This window comes from Lepidochelys kempii, chromosome 3, assembly GCF_965140265.1.
Source record: "Lepidochelys kempii isolate rLepKem1 chromosome 3, rLepKem1.hap2, whole genome shotgun sequence".
Lineage (NCBI taxonomy): Eukaryota > Metazoa > Chordata > Testudines > Cheloniidae > Lepidochelys > Lepidochelys kempii.
The window spans coordinates 67,200,396-67,228,272 of NC_133258.1; the positions used below are offsets into that span (position 1 = coordinate 67,200,396).

At 43.0% G+C, this 27,877-nt stretch overlaps 1 protein-coding gene across 1 annotated transcript; it reads left to right on the forward strand.

Annotated features, from left to right (window-relative positions):
• Nucleotides 1-1,672: 1,672 nt before the first annotated feature.
• On the forward strand, nt 1,673-27,503 carry C3H6orf163 (chromosome 3 C6orf163 homolog). The gene is made up of 6 exons (XM_073336652.1): nt 1,673-1,820; nt 4,557-5,015; nt 12,588-12,682; nt 15,950-16,057; nt 24,829-25,031; nt 26,877-27,503. Exons 1-6 carry the CDS (start codon nt 1,673-1,675, stop codon nt 27,274-27,276), a joined length of 1,413 nt encoding a protein of 470 aa, XP_073192753.1. The 3' UTR covers nt 27,277-27,503.
• The last annotated feature ends 374 nt before the right edge of the window (nt 27,504-27,877 follow it).

Genomic DNA, 27,877 nt, shown 5'->3' on the forward strand with positions numbered 1-27,877 from the left:
TCCAGCTGCCCTGACCTGGACCTGTCACAGCCCAGAGCTGTCACAGCTGGAAAAGCCCTGCTCAGCCCTGGGTTGAAGCATGCACAGTGCAGAGAGAATCTTCGGGATATTTAGTTATGAAAATCTAAGAAGTCTCTACTGAGCATGTGGAAACTGATTTCTCAAAGACTCATATAACTTGGCCAAATGTGGGTGGATTTTCAGTGACAGCAAAAAGCATGTTCCCAACACAAAGACCATCCTCTTCCAATTTTCAAGTCCCTGCTCCAAGGCCTGGGGGCACTACTAAAAGGTGGCTAGAATTTTTTAACATGGGCAAAACAAGATATATTTTTTCCTAGCCTTTTGTTTTATAGGACAGGATAAGAAAGAGCCTTGAGACTAACTCTTTCATTTAATAACTATTATGTGGAATTTTAACCAGATGATTCTTTCATTCATTGAAATATATTAAGCCTACATTGTTTCAATGGGCTTCAATCCTAGTGAGCAAGAACTACTCTGAAGAGGCTTGTGATATATGGGAATAATGCAAGAGTGGGTCCTTACTTATTTTGTGGTGTGATGGTGGCCTTAGAAGTGAGCGGTAGTAACAGTGAAAGAAGGGGAGGGGAAGGGTTTAGAACTGAGTCAAGGAGAAGGGTGTGGTGAATGCAGCTATGAGACTATGCAGTGGAAGGTCTGGCTGCAAGGGCAGGTGTGGTGTTTGTTGTTGGAGTGGGGACTAATTAGTCAAACTGATCCAAACCTATATGGATTGAAGGAGGAATGTTCAGCCTCGTTTTTCATTTTTTCAGCTCTCGGTCTTACTTACCTCCTTGTAGCAATTACTTTTTAAACAACTCTTAATAATACATAGATGATATACATAAAGTGCAGAAAACAGTTTGAGTGCAAAGATGCATACAGTACATTAATGGACAGTACAGAAACATGGCTGACATTCATCAGTGTAAATATCTGATTCCTGCAAATACAGCATACGGTTACAGCAGTGATCAAAAGGGTGAACTCAAATCTCTAAAGCACAGCTTCACTTATGAGAACTGGGGATACACAAACAGCACCAATAATGTTTAGTTTTGTCCTATTTCTGTAGATTTCCTTTTCAGCAGTGGTACTGAAGTTTACAAGAAAATTCCTACCTTGACAAAAATAAGCCACAATGGTTTTTTGAGTGGAGACTCTTTGCTACCCCATGGCACCCACGAGTCATTCACCTCTTTAACAGAAAATACTATGATCCAAATATTTGAAACAGTAGCCATTGCTAAATACTTTTAAAATCCCTTTAAACTGCTTGGATTTGAGAGGAATTGTTGCCATGCCTTAAGTAATAAAAAATGTGATGAGATGCTGCTTAACACTACAACTGCTTTTGTGAGCAAATCTTGTCCTGCCTAGTAACAGTTGCTAGGTATGAGGTTGGTTTAAGGCTGTAAGAGGTCAGTTAATAAATCCTCTCCCATCATCAGTCCGCATTATGTTATTGAGCTCCTCACCACATGTGCTTCTTAACCTGCAGGCAAATGTTTTAGACATCATCCTAATAGTGAATGATTTTATCTTTTAACTGGACTGCATGTTTTCTGTAGTAACAGTAAGCATTTTGTCTGCAAGGATTAGGGCAGTTTGGACATTTTAGTAACAACCTTGAATATTTTATACAACCATGATTAGAAATCCGGATTTGAGCTCCTTTGTTTGTTGTGCTGTATGCTCAAAAATAATACCACCACCACCTACACCTGCTACTTTTGAACGGATTCGGGAGTATAAGCCTTACAAAACACGGTATTACACTCATCGGGATATATTAGGTAAGTTGATTTCCTGAATGCTTCATTTGTAATTCTCCAATTGGGGATATCCAAAACGCTTATATATGCCTTTATTTTTGACATTCACATCTTCTTGCAATGGCCTTTCCTGGTTGATCAGAGATGGATACATGTACTTATTCATGAATATGTACAAATACTCCAGATCAAATAATTACTCTTCTCAAGGTATTAAAGATTTGCTCACACTGGAGCAAAAAAAAGAAAGCTATGTATGAGCATGTTTGAAAATAGTTGTAAGTAAGGCTTAAAAGGATTGAGAAGAACCATGCTTGACAAAGATTTTTTAAAAACTCTTTAGTAAGGCAAAGTTACAATACAAAACTGAAGTCTGCTTTTACATTTCCTGTTTCAGGATCTGGGCCTTAGTTAGTCACTCTATAAGGGTTCAGTGCAAAGTCCACAGGAGTTTCTCCCTTGACATCAATGGACTTTAGATCAAGCCCTAAACAGATGAGAGAGAAATAGAAATCATGCTAGAGACTACTGTGTAATGACTGTGGCCACAACTACACTTCTACCCCGATATAACACGACCCAATATAACACGAATTTGGCTAGAACATGGTAAAGCAGCGCTCTGGGGGCTGGGGCTGTGTGCTCCAGCGGATCAGCACATCAGTGTGTCTGGCTCCAACATGCTGCTCTAAGCGGCGTGTTAAGGGTGCCGGGCCGGGACCGAGGGGTTGGATAAGGGGCAGAGGGTCTCAGGGGGTGGTCAGTGGCAGGGCCTTCCCCCACCCCCTCTGGGTCTGGGAGGCAGGAGCTGTGGGGGGGCACTTTTGGGGGCTCCGCAGGCCCAGAGTGGCCTGGGTGATTAGCGGGGGGCCGGGAGAAGCCCTCTCCACTTCCCTTGCCCCAGCCCCAGCCATGTCGCTCAAGGAAGGGGGCTTGGGGGAAGGGATCCCGGCATTTACCGGCAGCAGCGGAAGTGGAGCAGCCCAGCCCCAGCCCGCTCCACTCCACCAGCTCCCAGCTGTGACGCTCCGCTTCCCGCTGCCAGTGGGTGTGGGGCCTTTCCCCAACCCTCCACCCCCAGTGACACGGCTGGGGCCGTGGGCAAGGAAAGCGGGTAGAGGTGTATGTTATAACTTTGCTGGGTATAACTCTTCAAAAAACAGTTAAACTCTTTACTACCAGAACTGTGTACAGGGCCTAAACAAGCCCCTGAAACAACAGTTCCTGACAGGACTCTGGCATACTTATACAGTAAAAGCTGTGTTATCCAGCACTTTACCAACCAGAAAGCTCTAGAAACTAGCATTTCTGATATCTTCCAATACAAGTCTTCAATCTAGTAAACGGGACCAATGCAGAAGCTAAGTAGAATCGATGCCAAAGTTATTCTGGACCCGAGTATTTCCGGGAGCAGTCGGACTATGCTCGAGTTAGCCGAGAAGAGCCAAATGCTGTTCTTTCTGTTTGTATCCGCCATTGTGATCTGTTGGTTTATTACTCTGTGTATAGTCCTGTGTTTATCATAAAATATCAACACCACCCTACCATTATGGCATCCAAAATACCAATGAAAAGCAAAGGAGAGAAGCACAAGAGAGTTGTGTTGACATTAAAACAGAAAATAGATATTTGTACATGTTTTGAAAAGGGCAAGAAAGGAATGTTTTGATGCAAGAGTACAATGTTGGCTTGTCCATGATATACAACATCAAGGTTCAGAAAGGACAATTGCTCAAATTTTTGCTAGTTGTAAGTCAAATAAAGCTGTTGAACATCGCTATACTCTGCATACACCTAAATTAGACCAGATAGACAGTGTTTTATACGAATGGTTTTCATTGAAACAATGGGAGTGTGCCCCTATCTCTGGCCCAATGCTCATTGAAAAGGCAAAAGATTTTTATAAGCAAATGGAATCGACTGAGCCATGTGCATTTTCTGAACGATGGCTTTTGTGTTTCAAACTTCGTCACGATATTAGAAAGCTAGATGTATCCAGTGAACAAAAATTGGCTGACCATGAAGTGAAATAAATATTGTGAATTTTTTAGAAATTTAGAAATTTTAGAAATTTAATCACTGAACATGATCTATCCCCTGAACAAATGTATAATGCTGATGAAACTGGCCTCTTTCGGTGATGTTTGCCAAATTCTACCCTAGCAGGTGCAAGCGAATTTAACGCTGCTGGTTTTAAGCACAATAAAGACAGACTAATTGTTCTTACGTGTGCTAATGCCGCAGGCTCGCATAGAATAAAACTTTTGGTGACTGGAAAATATAATCATCCTAGAGCTTTCAAAGGTATTGCACATTTACCTATTGTTTACAAAGCACAAGGTAATTCATGGATGGACAAAGAATTTTTTTATGATTGGTTTCATCATGTTTTTGTACCTGCAGTGAAAGAATATTTTAGAAAAATAAGCTTACCCGAAGATAGCAAAGTTATTCTATTGCTAGGCAATTGTAGAGCTCACTCTCAAGAAACAGAGTTAGTGTCTGGTAGTATTTTTACCATCTTCCTGCCTGCCAACGTTACTTCATTGATTCAACCTATGGACCAGGGTCAAATGAAATGTTATTACAGAACAGATTTCCTAAGAAAGCTGATCAATCATGAAGGCACTATCCAGGACTTTCAATCTCGTTATAACATAAAAGATGCAATTTTTAATGTTGCTTGTGCCTGAAATTCTGTTAAAGTGAAACATTAAAGAGCTTAGATAAAATTGTAGCCTAATGTTATCTTTGCAGACGTCTCTTCTGATGAAGATGAATTTAAAGGCTTTAAAGTAAGAGTTAGAAAAAATACATTAGCACAAATTCTTGAAATGGTGACGGATAGTCCTTCTTCACACCCAATCAACAAACTTCATGAAAGTGAGATAGGAGAGTGGGTTGAAACTGACAAGGAGGTTGAAGTGACACATACTGTTACTGATACAGAAATAACAGAGAATGTTTTGAATCCTGAAAAGTCAAAGGACACTGATAAAGACAGTGAAGAAGATTTTAGTGAAGAGGACAAAACAACTTGGGGAAAGGCTTCTTCAGCTTTTGTTACAATAATTAAATTTGCAGAAAGGCAGCCATGTTATACTGCCCGGGAGGTTATGCAATCACACATTCTGCACTCTACTTTTATGCAAAAGAGGCAGAAGAAAATTAAGCAAGCTGATGTCAGGGATTTATTCAAAAAAAGCAGCTTCAAGGGTGTGTCATAGGGTCCGTACAGATTCAGCCCAATCTCCTACATCTTCTACATCTACAATGATAATTGATGTTGATAAGGATGACCCTGAGGCACTGCAACATCCTGAAGTGCCTTCTGAATCATCAAAGAAAAATTAAATTATGTTCAGTATAGTTTTAGTGTTAAGTGTATTTTTAGTGATCTGGGTGTATGCCATGCGCTGCCCACAGTGATATGCAGTGTCATAAGATAACCTACTGTATAGAAAACTTTCCCTGTATATACTTAAGTGCTTCAAGAAACCAAACACTCTGCAGTGCAGCACTACTATTAGATTGGTGAGTACCTGTTTACTATTTTATACTTTATTCATTTTATTGTATTATAATTCTTTGAAAATTGGTAGTCCATTGGTAAGTATAACTCTTAGTTAACCAGAATTTTTGACTAACCAGCACCCCCCATTTTCCCAACATGCCGGATAACAAAGCTTTTACCGTATAAACTATCTCTAAGGTCGTAAATGGATTTTCTATTGCAGTGCAATTATAGTTTAAAAATTGAAAGAAAATGTATGGTAGTATTAGTATGTTAATAGCAAGAGTCCGAGGAAAATCAATAAAGTAAGAATTTCTATACCTAACTATTGCAGGGATCTTTGATCAGTGATATTAGTATTGTGAGTCACACTGCCTATGTTCGATAATGTGGGTTACTAAACAGGCTTAAGTCATTATTCAATAGCTCTTAGAGCTTGGGATAGTTGCTTTTCAAAATACATTTGAAGTATCAACAGTGTGCTCAGGACTGTAGAAGACCTAGAAATCAAGGTCTTTGACCTGAGGAGCTTATAGTTGACATAGACAACATAAAACACACTGGGAGCCTCTTAAAAATGTCCTGTTTTAGAGTATTTTCCCCTTTTACTTTGTAAAATATTGTATGGGTGGACACCATGATCAGCTTCAACAATGAACCCTACAGACAATTATATACAAGAAACTCACAAATCACCACACCTACCTTCATATATCCAGTAACCAACCCAAACACCGAAAAAATCTGCTATCTACAGCAAGGCACTCAGATACCACAGAATATAGTCCAAGGAGAAAGTCCAAGTTATACATCTTAACACACCCAAAACTGCCTTCACCAGACAAGGACACACCACCAGAGAAGATCATGTCATGGAATAGGCCACCAAAATACCCAAAGCGAACCTGTTTCAATATAGAAATGAAACCCCCTCTGACTGCCCTAAAACACCCCTAGTTGTCACCTCACACTGGAACCCATATGGAGTACCATCAAATAACTACAACCCATACTCTATGGGGACCCCATCCTGAAATAAATCTTTCCAGAACTTGCCTCTTCTGGCCTTCAAAAAACTCTCCAACCTGTCCACGCTCACCATCAGAAGCAAGCTCCCCACAGACCAGCACACACCAACTCAAAGTGGCATCAGACCCTACCAGAACAACAGATGCAAAACTTGCAGACATAATTCCACTGCTGTAATGATCACAACGCACCATTCAAGATCCATGGGTCCTACACATGCCTATGACAACATGTGCTGTACCTCATCCAGCAGAGTAAATCTCCCAATAACAGCTATATGGGTGAAACCAGAAAATCACTACTCTCTCAAATGAAGTCACACAGAAAAATGATAAAAGCCTAAAACACCATATTACCTGTGGGTGAACACTTTTCACAAAGCCATCATTCTATATCTGACCTCTCATCGTCATCCTCAAAGGAAACATGCACAATATTTTCAAAAGATGAGCCTGGGAGTTTAAATTAATAACTTTGCTAGATACTAACAATCATGGACTGAACAGAGACATTGGATTTTTTGGCTTATTACAACAATCTGTAACCCACTAACAACTCCCCTCCCAACTGCCTCCGCCCACTTCCTTCCCCAGCCCCTCCCCCAGCCAATGGCTGACGGTGTGTTAACGGGCCACTTCACCTTGAATAGTCCCTTGAAATATGTGTTAACTACTTACGCTAAACCATCTGTTCCACCTTGTGTTTAGCTGTGACAGTATGTTTCACAGACCTGAAGAAGAGTGTGTAAGCTTGAAAGCTTGTCTCTCTCACCAAGAGAGGCTGATCCAATAAAAGATATTACCTCACCCACCTTATCTCTCGCTGAAGGCACATCTACACTGGCAAAGTTACACCACTGGCAGTTACAGTAGGGTGACCACATGTCCCGATTTTATAGGGACAGTCCCGATTTTTGGGGCTTTTTCTTATATAGGCTCCTGTTACCCCCCACCCCCTGTCCCAATTTTTCACACTTGCTGTCTGGTCACCCTTAGTTACAGCACTGCTCAGAGAGCACAGAAGGAAAACCGCTGTTGTGTGTTCACACTGACAGCTGCCTGTGCAATAGCAAGTTCACACTTGCGGCACTTGCAGCGTTATTTGGGGCGGTGCTCTCTGGGCAGCTGTCCCACAGAGCATCTCTTTCGCCACTAAGACTTGTGGGAAGGTGAGGGGATTGTGGGGCATCCTGGGTCCAGTCCCTGTGCCCCGTGATGCATTGCTTCGCATCCCAGCAAACCCTGTGCTTCCGTCCACATTTGGCGCCATCTTTCAACGGTTTGTGTAGTGCGCACCCTGCCTCTTTCAGGCTGCAGGAATGGATCCTGAACTGCTGACCAGTCTGCTGCTCGCTCTGACCCACACGTCACGAGTGGCCGTGGAGTTATTCCTTAAACTACAAAGGCAAGAGGAGTGCAACATTGATCTTGCCACGTGCAGTAGCTATGACACATGATTGCTTGTGGCTTTCACGGAGGTGCTGACCACAGTGGAACGCAGCTTTTGGACTCAGGAAATAAGCATTGAGTGGTGGGATCACATCGTGATGCACATCTGGGATAACGAGCAGTGGCTGCAGAACTTTCGCATGCGGAAAGCTACATTCATGGGACTGTGTGATGAGCTCATCCCAGGCCTGTGGCGCTAGGACATAAGAATGAGAGCTGCCCTGTTGTTGGAGAAGTGCGTGGCAATTGCACTGTGGAAGCGGGCTACTCCAGACTGCTATCGATCAGTCGCTAACCAGTTTGGAGAGGGAAAGTCAACCGTTGTACTCATGTTGACGGAAGTGTGCAGGGCCATTAATTACATTCTGCTCTGAAAGACTGTGACTCTGGGCAACATGTGTGACATTGTGGATGGCTTTGCACAAATGGGCTTCCCTAACTGCAGAGGGGTGCTAGATGGCACACACATTCCAATTCTGGCACCAGACCACCTAGCCACCAAGTACATTCATCGCAAGGGGTATTTCTCAATGGTTCTCCTGGCGCTTGTGGATCACCGTGGACGTTTCACGGACATTAATGCAGGCTGGTCCGGAAAGGTGCCAGATGCAAATATCTTTCAGAACACTGGCCTGTTCAAGAAGCTGCAAGCAGGAACTTTCTTCCAGAAAATCCCAGTAGGGGAAGTCAAAATCCCCATTGTGATCCTTGGAGACCCTGCCTACCCCTTAATGCCATGGCTTTTGAAGCCGTACGTGGGGCAACTTGACAGCAGCCAGAAGCAGTTCAACAACAAGCTGAGCAAGTGCAGAATGACTGTGGAGTGTGCATTTGGCCATTTAAAAGCCCGCTGGCGATGCCTGTATGGGAAGCTGGTCATGGCTGATGACAATATTCTTATGCTTATAGCCACGTTCTGTATGCTCCATAATATTTGTGAAGGGAGGGGTGAAAGCTTCACTCAGGGCTGGACCGCAGAGGCTCAATGTCTGGAGGCTGAGTTTGAACAGCCAGAGACAAAGGCTATCAGAGGGGCACAGTGTGGGGCCATAAGGATCAGGGATGCCATGAGGCAGCAATTTGAGGCTGAAAGCCACTAATATTGGTTACTATGCTTGGGATTGCAGTGCTTGTAATGCTAGGAGGTGATTGGTGCACATGATGCAAGAAGAGGCTTTAACAAAATTGTATGTGTTTTGCAGTGCTCTTTTTGCTTTCACTTAATAAAATAAAGATTGCTTCCAAACAAACACAATTCTTTTATTAAAAGACAACAACCAGAGAAGGGAGTCAAATGAAAAAAATTATCAGCAGGGAGGGGATGGGGGAAGGGAAGGCATCAAAAGGAGGAGGGGTCCTGGGATGGCTACAGATTTTTGTATGTCCAGGGATCATACCCAACCTTCTCCTTTGGAGAACAATGCAGCGGGTGCTGTACTGCAGCAGGGCCAAACTGCAGATGGATAGGTGTTGAGTGCAGTGGGTATTGGGAGTCCACACTGCTGGACTGTGAGGAGGGAGGAGTGGAATGCTGTGGGTAGAAAGTGGAATCAGGAGGTTGATAATAGTGTGTTGGTGGTGTGAGGGGGGTGCATGGGAAAGAGTTTTGTGACAACGGCTGCAGGGGAGGGCGGGAGCGGAGCTGCTTGGTCTGAAGAGCTAGTATCGCCTGGAGCGTGTCCACTTGGTGCTCCAGAATGTTTAAGAGCCACTCCATGGCTTCTTTCTGGTGTCCCACATTCTCCTTTTGGTCCCTCTTCTTGCTGTCCCACCACTCCTTCAATTCCTGTTTCTCAGAGGCAGACTGCATCATAACCCTCACAGAGAAAGTCCTCCTTATTTCTTCGTGGCGCTTTCTAATTCTGCACAGCCGTTCTGCTGCTGATAAGGGAGGCTGGCCTCCCAAGGTCATCTCTGTGAAGTTTAAATGCAACATTTTACAGAAGCAGTATTGTGTTTGCAACACAGACAACACTGATTCAGTGCTTTAAAACACAGCCAGTACTCTCACACCTGTCACTAACTGACTCCAGGCAAGCACACAAGAGCCACAAGACCCCTAAAATGGTGAGTAGCCGCAGCGGCAGGGTGAATCACTCTTCCCAGACCCTGCTGTATACTGGGCACAGTGGCGTGGGACAGTTACTGTTAATGGGGCAAGAAACGAAGCAGCTCTGCCTAGGAACCTGCGGCAGCGGATTGCCCAGTATCTCCACGAGAGTTTCCTGGAGATCTTTGAGGGAGATTCCCGTGAAGTGAGGGAGTCAATCAACAACCTGTTCTGCCGCTCAGACTAGGCATGCGGTTGGAGACAAGCCTGATTTCTGCAACCCTCCTGCCCCCAAAACAAATCGCTTCAGCAATTCCCAAAATCAGATCCATTCACCAGGGGCCTCCTCTCCTGTTTGCGCTTTGCCAAGTTCCGACTGCTGTGACTGGCTAGGCTCCTCCAGGGTAGAAAAGAGCTCCTGACTGCATGCATCTCAGGTGTCTGAGCCATCCTCTGCCTCTGGGTCCCCCTCCCACTCTTCATCCAAGATTTTCTCCTCCTGGCTTGGTCCACTTGCGACTGGCACATGAGCCAACAAAGTATCCACAGGGGCCTTTGCAGTGGAGGTGGGGTCGCCACCGAGTATCACATCCAGCTCTTTGTAGAACCAGCAGCTTGTGGGCGCTGCACCGGAGCAGCAGTTTGCCTCCCCCGCCTAGTGGTAGGCGTTCCGCAGCTCCTTCACTTTGACCCTACACTGCAGAGTGTCCCGGTCATGGCCCCTTTCTATCCTGCATCATGAAATCTGTCCTTAGTTATCATAATTCCTACAGCTGCAGTGCAGCTGGGACTGCACAGCTTCCTTGCCCCAAATGCCGATGAGGTCCAGCAGCTCGGCATTGCTCCAAGCGGCTGATTATCTGGTGCGTGGAGCAGGCCTGGCCACCTGGAAAGATGCACTGAGACCACTGCACACATCACTGAGCAAACAGTAGGGGGACTTTCTAATTTGCAAAGGAATGTATGGGGTGGGGATGATGGTTGGTCACCTGAGAGCAGGGCAGTAGAGTTCAAACCGATGACCAGAGAGGTGAGAACAGGCATTGTGGGACACCTCCCAGAGGTGAATCACAGCGCTGTAACCACCACGGTGTCCATAGCCATGGCACAGGAAGCTCTACGCCTCTCGTCGGGGTGGTTTTTTTAGAGCGCTACAACTGTGCAGTTTCTGCGCACTAAGTAGCTTGGCAGTGTGTACACCTCGGGAGTTACAGCGCAGAAAGCTGCTTTACTGTGCAGAAACTTGCCAGTGTAGACGGGGCCTAAGATAGTTACTTGTCATTCACTCATGTTCTTTGTATATACTGCCTTCATAGATTCACACTCATATTTATGTGAAGCTTATTAACAGAATTATTGCAGCTAGCCTAGCGCAATTATATGCCTAATGTATGTGCCAGTCATGGAAATGTGCCTTCTTGTAGCAAGTTTCAGTACACTATACTATTCTTTGTAGCCTAGTACATCAGCCATATAGCCCCTTTTGCGCTTTTCCCCACATAGGCCAGAAAAAGATGAGATAATTTTCAAAACTCAGTATTCTCAGTATAAAAAATGATATCTTGTGTGAAATTCCATTCATGGAGAATAGTCACACCTAAGTAGTCAGAAACTACAAATTACATAATATAGTATGATTTCTTATTAACTATATGTTACTAAACTATGTACTCACATACTACTTCTTTTAAGATATCAACAGTCCCAGGTTTGATGATAGGCAGGAAAAAAAAAACTAAGGTCTGATCTACATTTAAAATTTAGGTCAACATAGCTGTACTGCTCAGGAATGTGAAAAATCAACCCCCATCCCCCACCCGAGCACCGTAGCTATGCCAACCTAATCCCCGGTGGAGACGCAGCTAGGTCAATGGAAGAATGCTTTTGTCGATCTATCCACTGTTGCTTGGTGAGGTGGCATTTCTACAATGACAGAATCACCGGCCCCTCGCTGTAGGCTGTGTCTATACTGTGGGGTTACGCCGGCATAGCTACAGCACCATAGCTATGTCCCTATAATCCCCATAGTGTAGATGTGGCCTGAGTGGATTTGGCCTATATATGTCCTTCTGGTAGAGTGGTTGTTACCCTTGGTGCACATATTGATACACATGGTTCTAAAACTCGCATGGCTATAGTGAACTTGATGCTGTTGAAAGATACTGAGCTAGACAACCCTGGAGTCTGGCAACCTCTATTATCCACAAAATGGATACAGTATTAGTAGTGACAGTGTCGACTCTCCAGACTGCCCCATCAATGTGCCTTAATTCTCTTTTGGAGGGATTAATTTCTGGATTGAGATGGCAGTTGAGTCCAAATGCCTACTCAGCACTTATTTCTACTGTGTGGGCTGACAATGGAGAGAATTAGCGCAAGCCGTTGTGGTAGACTGGGTGAGGTCAACATTTGTTGGCTAGGAAATAGACTAAGACCACCAAATTTATTTCATATAGGTCACCAAATAGCCATCAATCAGTGGGAATTGTGGGTCCACAGCACCTCATAAGATCAAGTTCCTAGACTGTATGCTCCTTGAGCAGAGTCCTTGTTTTTAAAGCAGTGCATACACTTAAGACACTGCATTAATATTTACATTATAAATACTGTCTGCAGCGAGGATTCACATTGTGTATCTTTTTAATTTTTTTTAACTATCAAATCAAGCAAACGGGCAGGAGACAGTTTACAGTTTCTTTATACTTGTAACATGTTGCACATGATCCATTTCTGTTGAATATATATAGATCTTGGGGCAGATCTTCAACAAGAACAATGTGAAAAAAAGGAATTAGAAGTAAAAGAACGGATTGAAAAAATTAAAGCCGAACTATGGTCTCAGGTAAATTAAGTTATATTACTATAATTGAAATTAACCTTTATAATTCCTTTAAACTCTTTGGAATCTGTGTTGTAGCATGCAAATTGTGGATAAATTCCTTTGAGCTCATGGGTGGCAGGTATAAGAGGCTTGGAGAAGGTAAGCCTCCCAAAATAGGGCAAGAAATGCCCGATGAGGCGCAGCTCCCTTAGGAGGCATGCCAGCCCGCCGCCTTTGGAGCGCTGCCCCTGGAAGCTCCCAAGAAGTGGAGAGCCACCAGTGCCTAGACCGTGGCCCCGCCTGTGCTCTGCCCTGAGGCCGTGCCCCCACTTGGCCTCTTTCCCCATAGCCCCGCCCTTGCGCCATCTCCTCCCGCCTCCGCTCCACCTCTTCCCCTGAGGCCCCACCCTCTGCTTGCTCCTCTACACCCCCTCACACCCCATCGCTCGCCCTTAAGGCAGGAGGAGGCATAAAAAAAAGAGCAAGCAGTGGGCAGAGGGAGCATCAGGAGCAGAGAGAAACGAGCGATGGGCAGGTGTGGGGACTCGGGAGAGGGAGCAGAGAGGAGCAAGCAGCAGGCAGGGGACCTCAAGGGACGGGGTGCAGAGGAATAAGTGGCGGGCAGGCAGGAGGTTTCAGGGGAGGGGGCAGAGGGTAGTGGGCAGGGGGGGCCTTAGGGGAAGAGGTGGAGCAGAGGTGGGAAGAGGCAGAGTCGGGGCAGAACCTCAGGGGAAGAAGCCAAGCAAGAGCGGGGCCTCAGGGCAGAGCAGAGGTGGCATGTAGGCCATAGGTGCTGGAACTCAGGGTGTGGGGGGTGCTGCCGCACTCCATGGCTTGAAATGGTTTCCATTATATGACGGGTTTGCAGTTTGGTTCAATGGCTCTCAGCACCCCCACTATACAAATTGTTCCAGCACCCCTGGTGCAGGAGCAGCTTTGTGGGGAGGAGACTGAGCAGGGGCGGGACCTCGAGGCAGAGAAGGTGGTGGGGCCACAATCCGAGCACCAGTGGCCCCCTCCTACTTCTCAGAGCTTCTGGCGCTCACTCCCAGCCACGCCCAGTCAGCTGCCATCTATGTTTAAACTGATAGTTAATATCAGTTCACCTTCATCTGCCAGTTCATTTTCTACTTTAAATCTAGAAATACTGGAAAGAACACACAGTCTACAGGTTAAATTTTTTAATACAACATTTATTTTTAACCAATTATCAATTCTTGTTTATATGACAGACAATAACTCTACAGTTGTTGCTGCATAAGTACCAAATCCAGTACACAATGAATAGCAGAACTCCCACTGACTGCAATGTGACCAAAAGCAGGTTCTGTATGCACAAATTTGCACACAAATATGATCCTCTAGCTATCAAGCTCAACTAGCTTGGGCATTTGACCATCCAAAAATAACCAGTCAACTTTTGTCAAATAATGTCAAAAATGGTAAAATATTTTAAAGCATTAATTTAATACAGCAGTAACAAAAAAAAGTAAGCCTTTATAGTCTCCAATAAGCTTAGCCTTAGACATTTATGCCTACTTACAAAAAAAAAAATTACTTAACTGAGTTATTTTAATTCAGAAAAAATGCAAAACACAATGAAGTTCAGCGATGTTAGGTTAGCACTTAAATGTGAATGGTATTCAAGACTGAACAGTTACAAAAGAAAATAAAAATGAAATTAAACAAATAAAACAAACACACAGCAACCATACAAGAAAAAAGTCATTTTTAAAAGCACTTATGCTAAGGAAGCAGCAGGCCAATTCTTCAGGCAACTTAATGGCTGTCCATCTCTTCTCTTTGTGTCAGCAGAGGAGGTGTAAACCCTCCTCTTCCACCCCTACTCCCTTCTGAGTTAATTTCCATATGTTTGTCTAGTCAGTTTAGATTGCAAGCTCTTTGGCGCAGGGACTGTGTCTTTTAACTTGTTTAACGTGCTTTGTAAGCCACCATGTACATTGATGGCCTGGTATACAACTAAAGCTATGCATACAAACAATATTTGTTCTAGAAGATACCAGCCAATCAAGATGCTCATCTTTCAATTAGTTCATCGTTTCCCCAACAGGTGGCATTAGCATGTAGTAAAATGAGTGATTAAGACCTTTAAAAAGAAAAGGAGGACTTGTGGCAGCTTAGAGACTAACAAATTTATTTGAGCATTTTTGCAAATTTGCAAAACAGACTCCAAGAGAGACTGCTGAATTGGAATTAATTTGCAAACTGGATACAATTAACTTAGCCTTGAATAAAGAGTGGGAGTGGTTGGGTCATTACACAAAGTAAAACTATTTCCCCATGTTTATCCCCACCCCCACCCCCCACGCTGTTCCTCAGACGTTCTTGTCAACTGCTGGAAATGGCCCACCTTGATTATCACTACAAAAGGCCCGTCCCCCGTTCTCCCCCATCCCCGCTCTCCTGCTGGTAATAGCTCACCTTAAGTGATCACTCTTGTTACAGTGTGTATTGTAACACCCACTGTTTCATGTTCTCTGTGTATATAAAATCTCCCCACTGTATTTTCCACTGAATGCATCCGATGAAGTGAGCTGTAGCTCACAAAAGCTTATGCTCAAATAAATCTGTTAGTCTCTAAGGTGCCACAAGTCCTCCTTTTCTTTTTGCGGATACAGACTAACACGGCTGCTACTCTAAGACCTTTAAGTAAATTTGCTAACAGATGGCATCATGATGCAATCAAAAAGGTCAGCCTCCGCCTATATCAGGGCATTCTTGCTGGAATATTTGATCATTGTCAGTCAATAAGCAGTGAACTGACCAGTCAACTGACATTATTTTATCAGTCTATTGTCTTGCCAAATCTACTCTCAGCAAGGCACATTTTTAACATTATCAAGAATTTAAACAAATTTTACATCACAATTTTTTCTCTGAAACACACTGTGATCACTACTAAAATATCAACATTTGCCAATCCTTTTCCACACAGTGCTATGTGAGATCCAGAGTTGCCCACTATGCTTATAATAGGCAACAAAGCTGTGGTATCTCAATGCCATTGTGTGGTACCGTGTTAGCAAATGCTTACTTTTTAATATTGATCACTGTACCGGCAATTTTCCAAAGATCAATGTAACAATTTTGTCAAATAGCCCAAAACAACACATGTTATCATTTCTATATAGATTTATCTGGCTCTAAGTTTTTAATGAAAAACAATCAAGCTTTTGATTCCAATAATCTCTGATCCAAGTCAGAATACCATGTTCACAGATCTTTAGCTAACTGCATTTGGGCTATGATTTTTATTTTTATTTGAAGGCTAAAGAGGAAAAAGAAGATGCAGTGGAACAAGCCCTTGATCAGGCAACTGCTGAACACAACAGTTTCTTAGAAGGCCTAAAAAAAAAGCATGAAAAGGAACTAAAGGTTTGGAGTCATTTGCTTCCATTTCTAATAGACCAAATATTTTCCTGTAGAAATGTCCAACTATGGAATTGAATCACCTTATCAACAAAATACATTGTCATACTATATGTTTAAAGATGTTCTGTTTGTGCTTATCCACTGCTATCATTTTGTATCAGCTGGGAACTGAGTCCTGTTGTCTGATAGGGTAGCTTGCCTTGAGGATCATTGTATTTTTCCTTATGCCAGATTATTTGGTTCTGTCTGGTCAGATACTTGGGTTAGCTAGTTCTTTCTGATTGGTTTTTAGCATTCTATACTTTAATTTTTGTTATATGAAACTTAGTTGTTTTGTGACAGATGCCCTGTAAGATCCCAATTCAGCAAACTGCTTGAGCACATGCTTAACTTTAAGCACCTGCTTACGTCGATTTCTATTCAGCACAGCAGTTAAAGATGGGATTAACTTTCAGCACATTCTTAAATTCCACTGATACCACAGCTAAGCAGATGTTTAAATGGTTTGCTGAACTGCAGCCTAAATGGCCTAAATTTCTAAAATAAAAATAGACGTATACTACTGTATGTGTATATATATATATATATATACATACACACACACCCCTCTAAACTGAGCATGCAAATTATAATGTTTTATTGTATATAGACTCAACAATGTGCTTAATTTGCATGCTGGGATATCTGATAAAAGATACAAACACAAATATAAATACAAAGGAATACAACTACAAACAGCAATTAAGCTTCTACAGCATTCTATTCTTCTATTCTATTCTATAGGTTTTTATATCACTGAAGTATCTGAGGGCTTTCCAATAGTGCATTAAGCAATGGACCATCATCTGTCTCACATTCATTCTCACATTCTCTCCCCAGTGGGAAAAATGTGTGCAGTGGAGTGTTTTGTTGTGTGTTTATGTTAGAGAAGGCAAGGTCAAAAGAATGTGTCTTGCACTGAGTGGAACGTGGTGAGGTCTGTGATGGTCTTTCGTTCCTGTTGGAGTTCATTCCAGTCTTGCCCCCAAGAAAGCTCTGTATCCAGATCTTATAGCCTCCACTATAGGTTGCAGACTCTCAGAATTCCTGATGTATCACAATTCACTCACTAGCTGTGACGAAGTGGGATTGTTCTTAATGTTTTCTCTGAATATTGTGGGGGTGCCTCAGTTTCCCCTATGCAGTTCTTAAGTATACAGGTGGTGGGATAAGGGTGTATGATCGTTGCAGAGCCCTAGAGGGCAGGTGTGTGCAGGAGTCTGGACACAAAGAATGGCCAACACCCTGTTTCCTGGCAACTGGTGGCCTGGCCCTTCCCCCCTGCAAGGTGAGAGCTAAAGGGTTGGAGAACAAAGGAATCAGGTGATCTCCTGACCCAGGAAAGGGACAAAGCCCAGAGGAGGAGGGGCTGGAGAGAGTTTCAGTTTCGGGCTGGGTGGTCAAACCCAGGGAACCCCAAGGCTGGGGTCTAAGCTCCCTGCCCCCCAGAAGGACTTGACTGAGGGGTCCTGGTTGTACCCATAAGCTCTGTTTTAGACTGTGTTGCTATTGTCCAATAAACCTTCCATTTCACTGGCTGGCTGAGAGTCACGGTGAATCCTAGGAAGAGGGGTGCAGGGCCCGGACTCCCCCACACTTCATGACACTAGCCACAAGTTTTATTAAGGATTTTTTGTGGGTATATAAGGACATTAATATGTGCTGTTTGCACCAACAAAATGGATACAAATACAAAAATCATAACAAACCCTGGACACAAGACATGCCACTCAGCATATAAACCACAAGAAAGGAGATAAACTATAACAAAGGGAAGATATATTCAATGTGGTTATAAAGTATTTTAAGTTTGGTAATTTGTTTGCTCTTTTTGTGGTTAACCTAACAGTGGTTTAACAATAACCTCTGGGTCTTGAACCAGATGGGCAGTAAATTGGAGAGGAGAGTATATGACCGGGGATTCATTTAAGCCCTGTTTAAGCAAACTGACTGATGGCAATGGCTGACAGCAGCAGGTCCCACTGAATGGGTGCTGAAAATACTTTAACAGTTAGTGTAGTGTCTCTGAGACAGACCACATTCAATTCCATCCCCTGCCCATCCAAGCTGCTTAGTACTGCCATGCCTTTACTTACCAGAATTATCAATGTCTGGCTTTGTGAGGGAAGGGTGTTGAATATTCTGAAGCATACAGTGCTCTGCCCCCTTGTCCACCTCTCAAAAAAACCCTGTCATTAAGCAAGACCCTGCCCTGGCCCTTGTGAGGAGGGGGAGTAGTCTTGATCTGCAGTGGGAGTTTAGGAGGCACTGGAGGACATTCTTGTGTCTTAGGCAGAAAAGCAGAAAAGGCATGGAGTAATGGCATTGGAAAAGATAGAGACGGACCAAAGATTGAAAACCCTAATATGCTGGAGAGTGGAGGCATGGAACAAGGTCTGGGTTTTAGTGGGAGGTTAAGAACCACCAAAGTTTTTTGCTTTGTGTTGTTGAGAGAGAGGCCTACAGGAGGATCTAGATGTATAATGGGGGCTCTTAGGAGCTGGAATAGGGTTGAGTGCTATTGCAAGTGAGAGGGAGGTCTGAATTAGGGGCTTGGGGAATATGGAGGAGGGTCCATTACTACATTCTTTTGAGGACAAAGACATGAAATGAGTGTTTGGGGAGCTATGGGAGGAGTTTAGTGCAAGATCGGTGTTTGCATATGTGGCAATACATATGGAAGGGAAAATGTGTGTGGTGAGGTACTGATTGTCTTTCATTGGATAAACCTGAATTCCAGCATCAGCTAATAAACATAAAAGCATTATAGCTATTTAACTACTGTTAGCATAAGCACAAATTTGACTTTACAATAAGTCTGAAACTCTCCTACCTTTTGTTATGATTTCTATGATGAACTTTGTTCCTATACTCTGAGCCCAATCATCCCTCGGAAATCTGTGCACAGAGAATGCAAAAAATGCAGCTGTACCACTGTCACCCTTTGAACATGGGGAGGAGATGGATATGAATCAATCAGAGACATCTCATTTTCCCCCTCCTCCCCTTTCATTGAATCTTAAGAAGACCTCTCCGCAGGGTTGAGGGTCCATGTCTATGAAGGGGATGGTCCAACTCATTATACTACATTCTATACATATAGTAGTATGTTGTAGTAAAATGGCACCTCTCACTGGGAGACACCAACACCATTCACAATCAGAGAGATACTGAAATATTTACAATTTTCTAAAACTAGCTCTGACATTTTCTTTTTAATATATAGATTCTTACCTGTAATTATTTAAGTAATTACAAGTAAGAGGCAAGAACACCCAAACTTTGACCAACAAAAGGCTATACTGGCAACAAGGGCCAGGCCTGATTTCATTCATGTTGTAGTAGCCAGGCAAGGTACTAACAAACTTCAACAGGACTTTATTTTTTAAAGGGGAAACCTCTTTTCCAAGCCGCTGCTGCACCCTCAGTAGCTTTCCCTCAGCCTCTTCAACTCCTCCCCCGTCTTTCCTGTTTCCTGTCCTTTCAGACTCCCAACAGCCAGTGCTCCCAATTCTAATAATTACAAACAACATCTAAACACCACATTCCCTTCTCTCTTAAGAAACTCTCCCAATTACAACAAACATTGTTGTTCTAACCACAGGAACAAATAGGAAATGAGGCACTATACTGTTGACAGAAATATTACACTAAAAACACTATAGATACTACATAACATAGTCTCTAGTCCAGACAGGTGGTCGTCTGGGTCTGACAGGCCGTCTCTCAAGCCCCGGTTCCAGTGCAATGTCTTGTTGTGTTGATACTACAGTGAAATTATCCAATGCAGACTGGGTATTGGCATAATCTCCTCTTGGTGCATAGGCATGGGCAAGATAAGAAGCATTCCATACCCGCCCATCAGAAAGTCGATAGGTGTAAGGTCCCTTCTTCTCTATGATTTTAAGAGGAACTGTGAATTTATGGTCCCCTTTGCGTAAAAGTCCAGGTTTTCGTATTCTAACGAAGGAACCACACTGAAACTTTGGTTCCTTAGCACTCCGCCGCTTGTCTGTGAAAGCCTTATACTTTGCTTGGCTCTGTTCAACTGTTTTTCTCACAACATCCTCGGCTGGGGGGCCTCAGGTCGAGCCTTTAACAATCCAGCAATGTTCAGTTTAGCATTCATCTGTTTCCCATGCAGTAACTCCGCGGGTGATCTTTGCATTGTGGCATGTCGTGTAGCCCGGTATGCTTGCAAGAAATCAGTAGTGAAGGTTATCCACAATCGCCCCTTCCAGTTTAGCCATTTGCAAACTCTCTTTCAAACTTCTGTTAAACAGTTCGATTTCCCCATTGGCTTGAGGGTAGTATAGGGATGACCTTCTGTGTAAAATGTTCCTCTCTGCTAGAAAAGTTTCAAACTCCAGGGAAGTAAACTGACTACCATTATCTGAAACCAGTTCTTTGGGGTTTCCTTCCCTGCTAAAAACTGAAGAGAGGAACTTAATTACTATAGCAGAGGAGATTTGCGATGTAAACGCTACCTCAGGCCATTTACTGAAATAGTCTATTAAGGTGATGGCATAATGACAGTCAATTGGAGCAGTATCAAAGGGTCCTACAATGTCAATCACCACTTTTTCCCATGCAGATTCAGGAAGAGGAACAGGCTGTAATGGAGGGGTACATGTCACTGCTGTCTTATCATGCATTTGGCAAGTGACACAGGATTTTATGAGTGCTTCAGTTTAAGAGTCCATCCCTGGCCACCAATACAGATCCCGTAGTCATTGTTTGGTTCTGACAATTCCTTGATGAGTATCGTGTGCTAGGTATATGAGTTTTGATTGTAATTCTTCTGGCACAAGTAGCTGGGGTGTACCTCATAGCACCCAGCCATCGAGCAAAGAAAGTTCATCCCGAACTCTAAAATAAGGCAGCAAAACTGGGTCAAGGTTTTTAGGGTTACTGGGCCATCTCTTTGTCAGAAATTCCCATAGTTTTTGTTGAATTGGACATGCTAAACAAGCAGCTTGAAATTGTTCTCTCGTAACTGCAGTAAGAGTGCTTGTGATAAGCGCAACTACTACATCCTCATCCTCCAGTGGACCATCTGGTGAAGGCAAAGGCAGGCGAGAAAGGCAATCAGCTATCACATTTTGGTTTCCAGGCTTATATTCCAGTTCATAATTGAAAGAGAGTAGTCTTGCAGACCATCTAGCAATACGATATCCTGCTCTTCCCAGTCCTTTTGTGGTGAGCAACGTCGTCAAAGGGCTGTGGTCTGTGTGCAACTTGAACGTGTGGCCCCACAGGTAAGTTCTGCATTTTTCAGTAGCCCAGACACAAGCAAGTGCTTCTTTTCCGACTGTAGAATATTTTCTCTCAGCATTACTTAGTGTCCTTGAAGCAAATGCAACAGTCCTCTCTGTGTTGTCCTCATGAAGTTGTGTGAGGACAGCCCTGAGTTCATAATCAGAAGCATCAGTAGTTACAATTGTGGGCAATGTAGGACTGAATAGTGCAAGTACTGGATTATGTACAATCAAGTCTTTCACCATTTCGAAACTAGCTTGTGCATCCATTGTCCACACTAAGGTTGAACTTCCCCATAGTAATTCTTGTAACGGTTCAATGACAGAAGCATAATTGGGAATGAATTTTGCATACCAGGCGGTAGGAACCAAGCAGGAACGTAAGGTTTGCAAATCTGTTGGAGGAGAAGCATTTGAAATTGCCACGATATGAGCCGAATCAGGTTTTAGTCCAGCCTGTGAAATTGTATGTCCCAGAAAGGAGAGTTCAGTTTGTCTAAATTTGCAATTGGACCTATTGAGCTTGAGGCCTGTTTTGCTGATGCAGTTTAATACAGACTGCAGGTTATTGTCATGCTCCTCCGAAGTATTTCCAAACATGATAATATCGTCCAAATAGCACTGAACTCCATGTTGATTCTTCAAAATCAATGACATCATTTTTTGGAAGGCACTTGGGGCTGATGCGAGACCCTATGGAAAAAATTTAAAATGGAATAGTCCCTCATGTGTAATAAATGCTGTGAGGTCTCTGCTATCTTCATACAACATAACCTGGTGGTATGCGCTCTGCAAATCAAGAGTAGAAAACATCTTTGCTCCACGGAGTTCTGCAAATACTTCTTCTATGTGAGGAAGAGGATGGCTGTCAATCACAATACCTTTATTTGGCTCCCTTAAGTCCACACAAAGGCGAGTGCCTCCACCCTTCTTCTGCATCACTACTATAGGTGAAACCCATTCTGAGAAGTTAATCTCCTCAATAATGTCCTATTGAACAAGTTTTCTAAGTTCCTCTGAAACAGCTTCCCTGACTGAAAATGGTACGCGCCGTAATTTCTGTCGTACAGGCATCACATTATTCCCCATTTTAGCTTTATGCAGAAACCCATAAGCACAGCCGAGTTTCTCCTCAACCTGGTGTTAGGTCCCAGCTGAAACTGGTGTGTGTACCGCAAGAGTGCTTTGCTGAGGAAGATCAATTCGTCCATTAACTACCCTGAGATTTAAAGCAGCCAATAAATCTCTGCCAAGGATAGGAGTGCCTTTGTGGACAATGTAGAACTCTGCAGTTACACAGCAATCACCAAAAGTAAATATTGCTGGCAGGCAGCCATGTACTGGAATATGGTTTTTCAAATAGCACACCAAGTGAAGCTTGGGTTCAGTAAGAGGCACATCTTTAAAGTAATGCAAATAGATGGAATCAGGTAGATTAGATACTGCTGAGCCAGTGTCCAACATTAGCTGAATAGAGTGTGATTTGCCTGAGGGTATGGTGGAAACATTTACCGTGTACTTTATTTGTTCTGGAATATGTGTAGTAGTGATTTCGTCCATGCTCAGCACAGTAACATCTGGTATTGTAACTGCATGCACCTGTTGATTGAACTGGCTGCTGCGACATACTTTAGCAAAATGCCCAATCTTTTTCCAATGATTGCACTGAGCTACTTTTGCCGGACATCCTGTGTAGCTTGCAAGGTGTTGTGGGGATCCACAGTGAAAGCATGCTTTTACTGTATTTTGAATTTGCTGATTTGGTGGTTTTTCATTAGTTTTCCTCTTGTAATTGTTTGTCTGCGATGATAGTGAACTTTTCTGCAAAGGAGTCACAGCCTGGACTGTGCCTCTTGTATCCATGCTCATTATTTTGGGTTCAGCTGTAGCTGACTCAATCTGGGTAGCAGTGGTTATTGAATCATAGAATATCAGGGTTGGAAGGGACCTCAGGAGGTCATCTAGTCCAACCCCCTGCTCAAAGCAGGACCAATCCCCAATTGTTGCTTTTTCTTGTGTAAGTTGTGGTTCTAGAAGTAAACGTTCTCTTACACGAAGCATGGTTGTTTTCTCAATGAGCTGGTCTCTAATCATCTCATCTGCCATATTCCCAAAGTCACAAGTTACAATCAGACTCCTCAGGGAAGCCTATACTGCATTATAGTCTCCCCTGGTTTCTGCTCACACTGGCGAAATCTGTAGCGATTAGGTACTACATTCACTTTTGGTACAAAAACATTCTTTAATGCAGTGAGTGTAGTCTCATATTTATCGTCTGCAAGGGGAAAAGTGTAAACTATACACTGCCCTTCTGCTCTAAGGCAGTGGATTAGCAGAGCACGCTTTCTTACTTCAGAAATCTCTGTAGCACTGATTGGAAGCAGATAAGTCTCAAACTTATGGATCCAGGCAGTAAAAGCAATTGGAGGCTCACCTGGACTTTGCAGAAAGGGTGCAGGTGGGTTCAGAGGCAGAAGATCCATCTTTGTCGCCAGAATGTTGTAGTAGCCAGGCCAAGGTACTAACAAACTTCAACAGGACTTTATTTTTTAAAGTGGAAACCTCTTTTCCAAGCTGCTGCTGCACCCTCAGTAGCTCTCCCTCAGCCTCTTCAGCTCTTCCCCAGGACCTGCTCTAGGCACCAGCAAAGCAAGCACGTGCTTGGGGCGGCACATTTCCAGGAGCGGCGTTCCAGCCATCCTTTTTTTTCGGGGCAGTTGCGCTCTCGGAGCTGCACCACTTAGACAGGGCGAGGGTGCCGCGCCCCCAGCCACAGCGGGAAGGGGAAGCCCTGGCCCCGGGATGCTGAGCTGCCAGGGCCCAGCCGCCACCTGGGGAGGAGAGGGCGCGTCCTGTCAGGGAGCCAGGGCTGCGCTGCCTCATCTGCACACTGGCTGCTGCGCTGCCTTGTGCCACCCCTTATATCGGGGCTTCTCTGCGCGGCCGGGTGGGGGAGGGGGGAAAGCCCCTGCAGGCGCTGGGAGAAGGTGACATCACTGCCTCCACTTCCAGTGCCGCCTGCGAGCCCCAGCCCCACCTGAGCTTGGGGCGGCAAATTTTTTGCTTGGGGCGGCAAAAACCTAGAGCCCGCCCTGCTCCTCCCCCTCCTTCCCGTTTCCTGTCCTTTCACACTCCCAGCAGCCAGTGCTCCCAATTCTAATAATTACAAGCAACATCTAAACACCACAATTCATCACAGATTTCAGCTGTCCTTATCTTCATTATGAAGATTTGGCTAGTAGACCTGCAGTTTACACCTTTGTACTAAACTAAGGGTGACCAAAGGCTGATTTTGACCTCTGACCAAACTGTGACCAGTGACCACCCCTAATCGAGGGCATAACAAGTCATGGAATTTTCCTTTAATGATCTATTGAAATGCTGTTCTTCCTCTGACTTTGTTTTTTTCTTTAAAAACGGGGATTGAACAATAAATTTTTATTCACTATTTTAAATCTACTTTAACTGTTTCTTAAGGAAGCGGTGATAAAAAAGGAGAGAGAGATGCAGCGGCACCTGGAAGATGAGCTGAAGAGGGAATCTGAAGCTGCAGAGCAGCGCATGGCTCACAAACTTCAGCGCATCCTGATGGAGTGTGCTTTGGAAAAGATGCATGCTGTAGCTGATGCCAGAAAACAGGAGAGGCAGACAGCATCCCAAGCAATGGCCACGCAGAAAAAGTATTCTTGCCATTTGCTAAAGTTTAACTGTTCATCCATTTTTATAATAAGCAAAAATGCATATACCAACAGTAAGCAAAGTATCCTAAGGGCTTTCTATGGCACCCATCTTCATCTTCTAAGCACTGATATCCTAACTAGACTTCTACCTATGGAATTCATACAAAGTATATTGAAACATGTAACTAAAGAAACAAGACTTGACAACATCAACCTTGCTCATTCCCAGACTTTCAAGAAACAGATCAATATCTTTTAAAAATATTTCATACCGGAAATTCAAAAGGTGACTTTACTCTGAAAAGTGAGTGAAATTAGCATTGTGGGCTTTCAGGCTTATTGTATCTCACAATTTCACATCACATTTACTTAGGTTAGAAGCAACATTTTTTTTTTTTTTTTACTAATTGCCGGCACCACAAACTTAACCTGAGATCTGAAAGTCAAGCTTTGTTCTTTATGTGTCATCACCAGAAATAAAGATTTAGCAGGTCAAATTTAGCAGGTCTTCATTTGAAAGCAATGGGATTTTACAGGTTAAACTGAGGGCAACAGCTGGCCCTACAACTGGAATTTAGTTAATTATGTTAACAGTGTTGATACTTAATAATATCCTGCTCCCCTCTTCCATAAGATTAGAGAGTAGTAAGATTTACTTTTCTCACTAATGTCAGAAGTAATTCTAAAAACTCACAGAGAACAGATTTTTTGATAAGAATGTTCCCTTTTTAAAAGGTTTCAGAGTAGCAGCCATGTTACTCTGTATTCGCAAAAAGAAAAGGAGTACTTGTGGCACCTTAGAGACTAACCAATTTATTTGAGCATAAGCTTTCGTGAGCGCTCACGAAAGCTTATGCTCAAACAAACTGGTTGGTCTCTAAGGTGCCACAAGTACACCTTTCCCTTTTTAAAAGCCATTTTTCAGAATAAATCCATACTATAGTTGACATATTATGTAATATTTTCATTCTCACAATGAAAACAGGGCCCAGTCCTGCAGTCCTTATTTTCCACAGATAGACTACTACATCATCTTAGCTGGTATCTTCTGATTCTCCTGTCAGCTGAGTTCCTATGGGACCTGATGAAAATTAAAACTCCTCCGCAAAGTGGAACAGCTAGGAGAATTTCCCCTTTGGCACAATGAACTTGACTGGCGCTGAGCTCACCATGGGGATACCCTTTGTAGTTTGTACTGAGCCAGCTTTGCTGAATTGCATCCACTGTGTTTGGGCAATGTTATACATTTTATACATTTTCTTGCCTTTATTTTCTTGCCTTATTGTACTGAACACAGATGTGTCTGATAAAACTTAAACAAAAATTAGGACATTTCCAGGCTACAAATCAATGTTTAGCCCCAATTCAGGAAAACATTCCTATTTGGGACAGCACTATAAAAAATTATTTGAAGTTAAAATGCAGAATTAAAATTGATTCTTCATGTTCTTCCCCCCCCCCCCTCCATACACACACCTTATTTGTTTAATTTTACATTTATTTGGAGTATTATAACACTTTTCACCTTGACACATGCACCATCAAAATAATACCATCTGGTATACATATTGGAACTGATCTTCCATTGGTGTAAATCAGTATAGCTCCATTTAAGCATGCTGATTTCCAGTATCAGAGGATCTGACCAGAGGATCTGGTCTTTCTGTTATCCTGTTTTAGTCCTGTCATCATTTTATTTCATGTTATAACTTCATTTATAATTTTAACAAAATCAGAAACTTTATAACTGTATAGTGAATAAACTTTAAGAAATCTTTAATAATCATTCATAATGTATTAAACCTATCCTAAAGTTACTTTACAAATCAATTAACTTTTTAACAGAAAGCACACAGAGCAACTCCTGGAAGCTGGGGTATTGGCTAACAAAATACATCAGAAGAACCTGGATCAATTAAAAAAAGAAAAACATTATGAAATGAGTGTTGCCTTGGACATCAATCAAAAAGAGAAACAAGAGGAGGCTGAAAAACAGCTCAAAGAAGCAGAGATAACACATCAGGCCATATATGGAGAAATGACGACCAGCCTGAGAGAGACGGAAGCTCAAGTACAGACTCTTACCCAACAGCTAGAAAGCATGACAGCTTGGAAAGACAACCTGGAAGCTGAAATAGAAGAAACAAGACAATCTTTTCAAAACTACATTGATATTACGTTTCCTAAGCTGACCCCAGGACAAGCAGATTTTATCCTGCCATTCAGAAAGAACACAGGGATATAAAAAATGAAGCAACAGATAATGACAAGGAACATAAAGACAGGATCGATGTGAGATTTACTGCTAGTGCAGATCAGCACTTCCAATAGGTAATGCTGAAAAATAAATCAATTTCTGTTCACTGCATTAAACATGAGTCACTATAGGTAAAGGAAAAATAATCATTCCCATATTAATTAATGCACCAAGTTTAGGCAGGATATATTCATATTCTCTCCTACAAATGTAAAGTTAAGACTGCACTTCAACTTCCATTATAATAACCTCCTGTCTCAAAAATCTTTGAGCTGCAGTTTCACATGCTTGATATTAATCCAAAGACATTTTTTGAAGTGTGAGGAAAATCCATTCAGCCACTTTCCAGCGAACAAGAAAAAATACACTTTTTCTCAGTTAAAAAAAAAGATTAAAGGCAATATTTGAAGTAGTGAAAGCGAAGTGAATCTTGGGCAGGGGTTACTGAAGAGAGAAGTGCCAGATCTGCTATATGCTCCTCCTATCCCAGGAACTGTGCAGAATTCTCCTCTGGTTGAGCTCCACTGGGTCATTGGTTTGGGGGGGATTTTAGGGCTAGGCCCAGAACTGCTGCTCTTTGTTATATTCT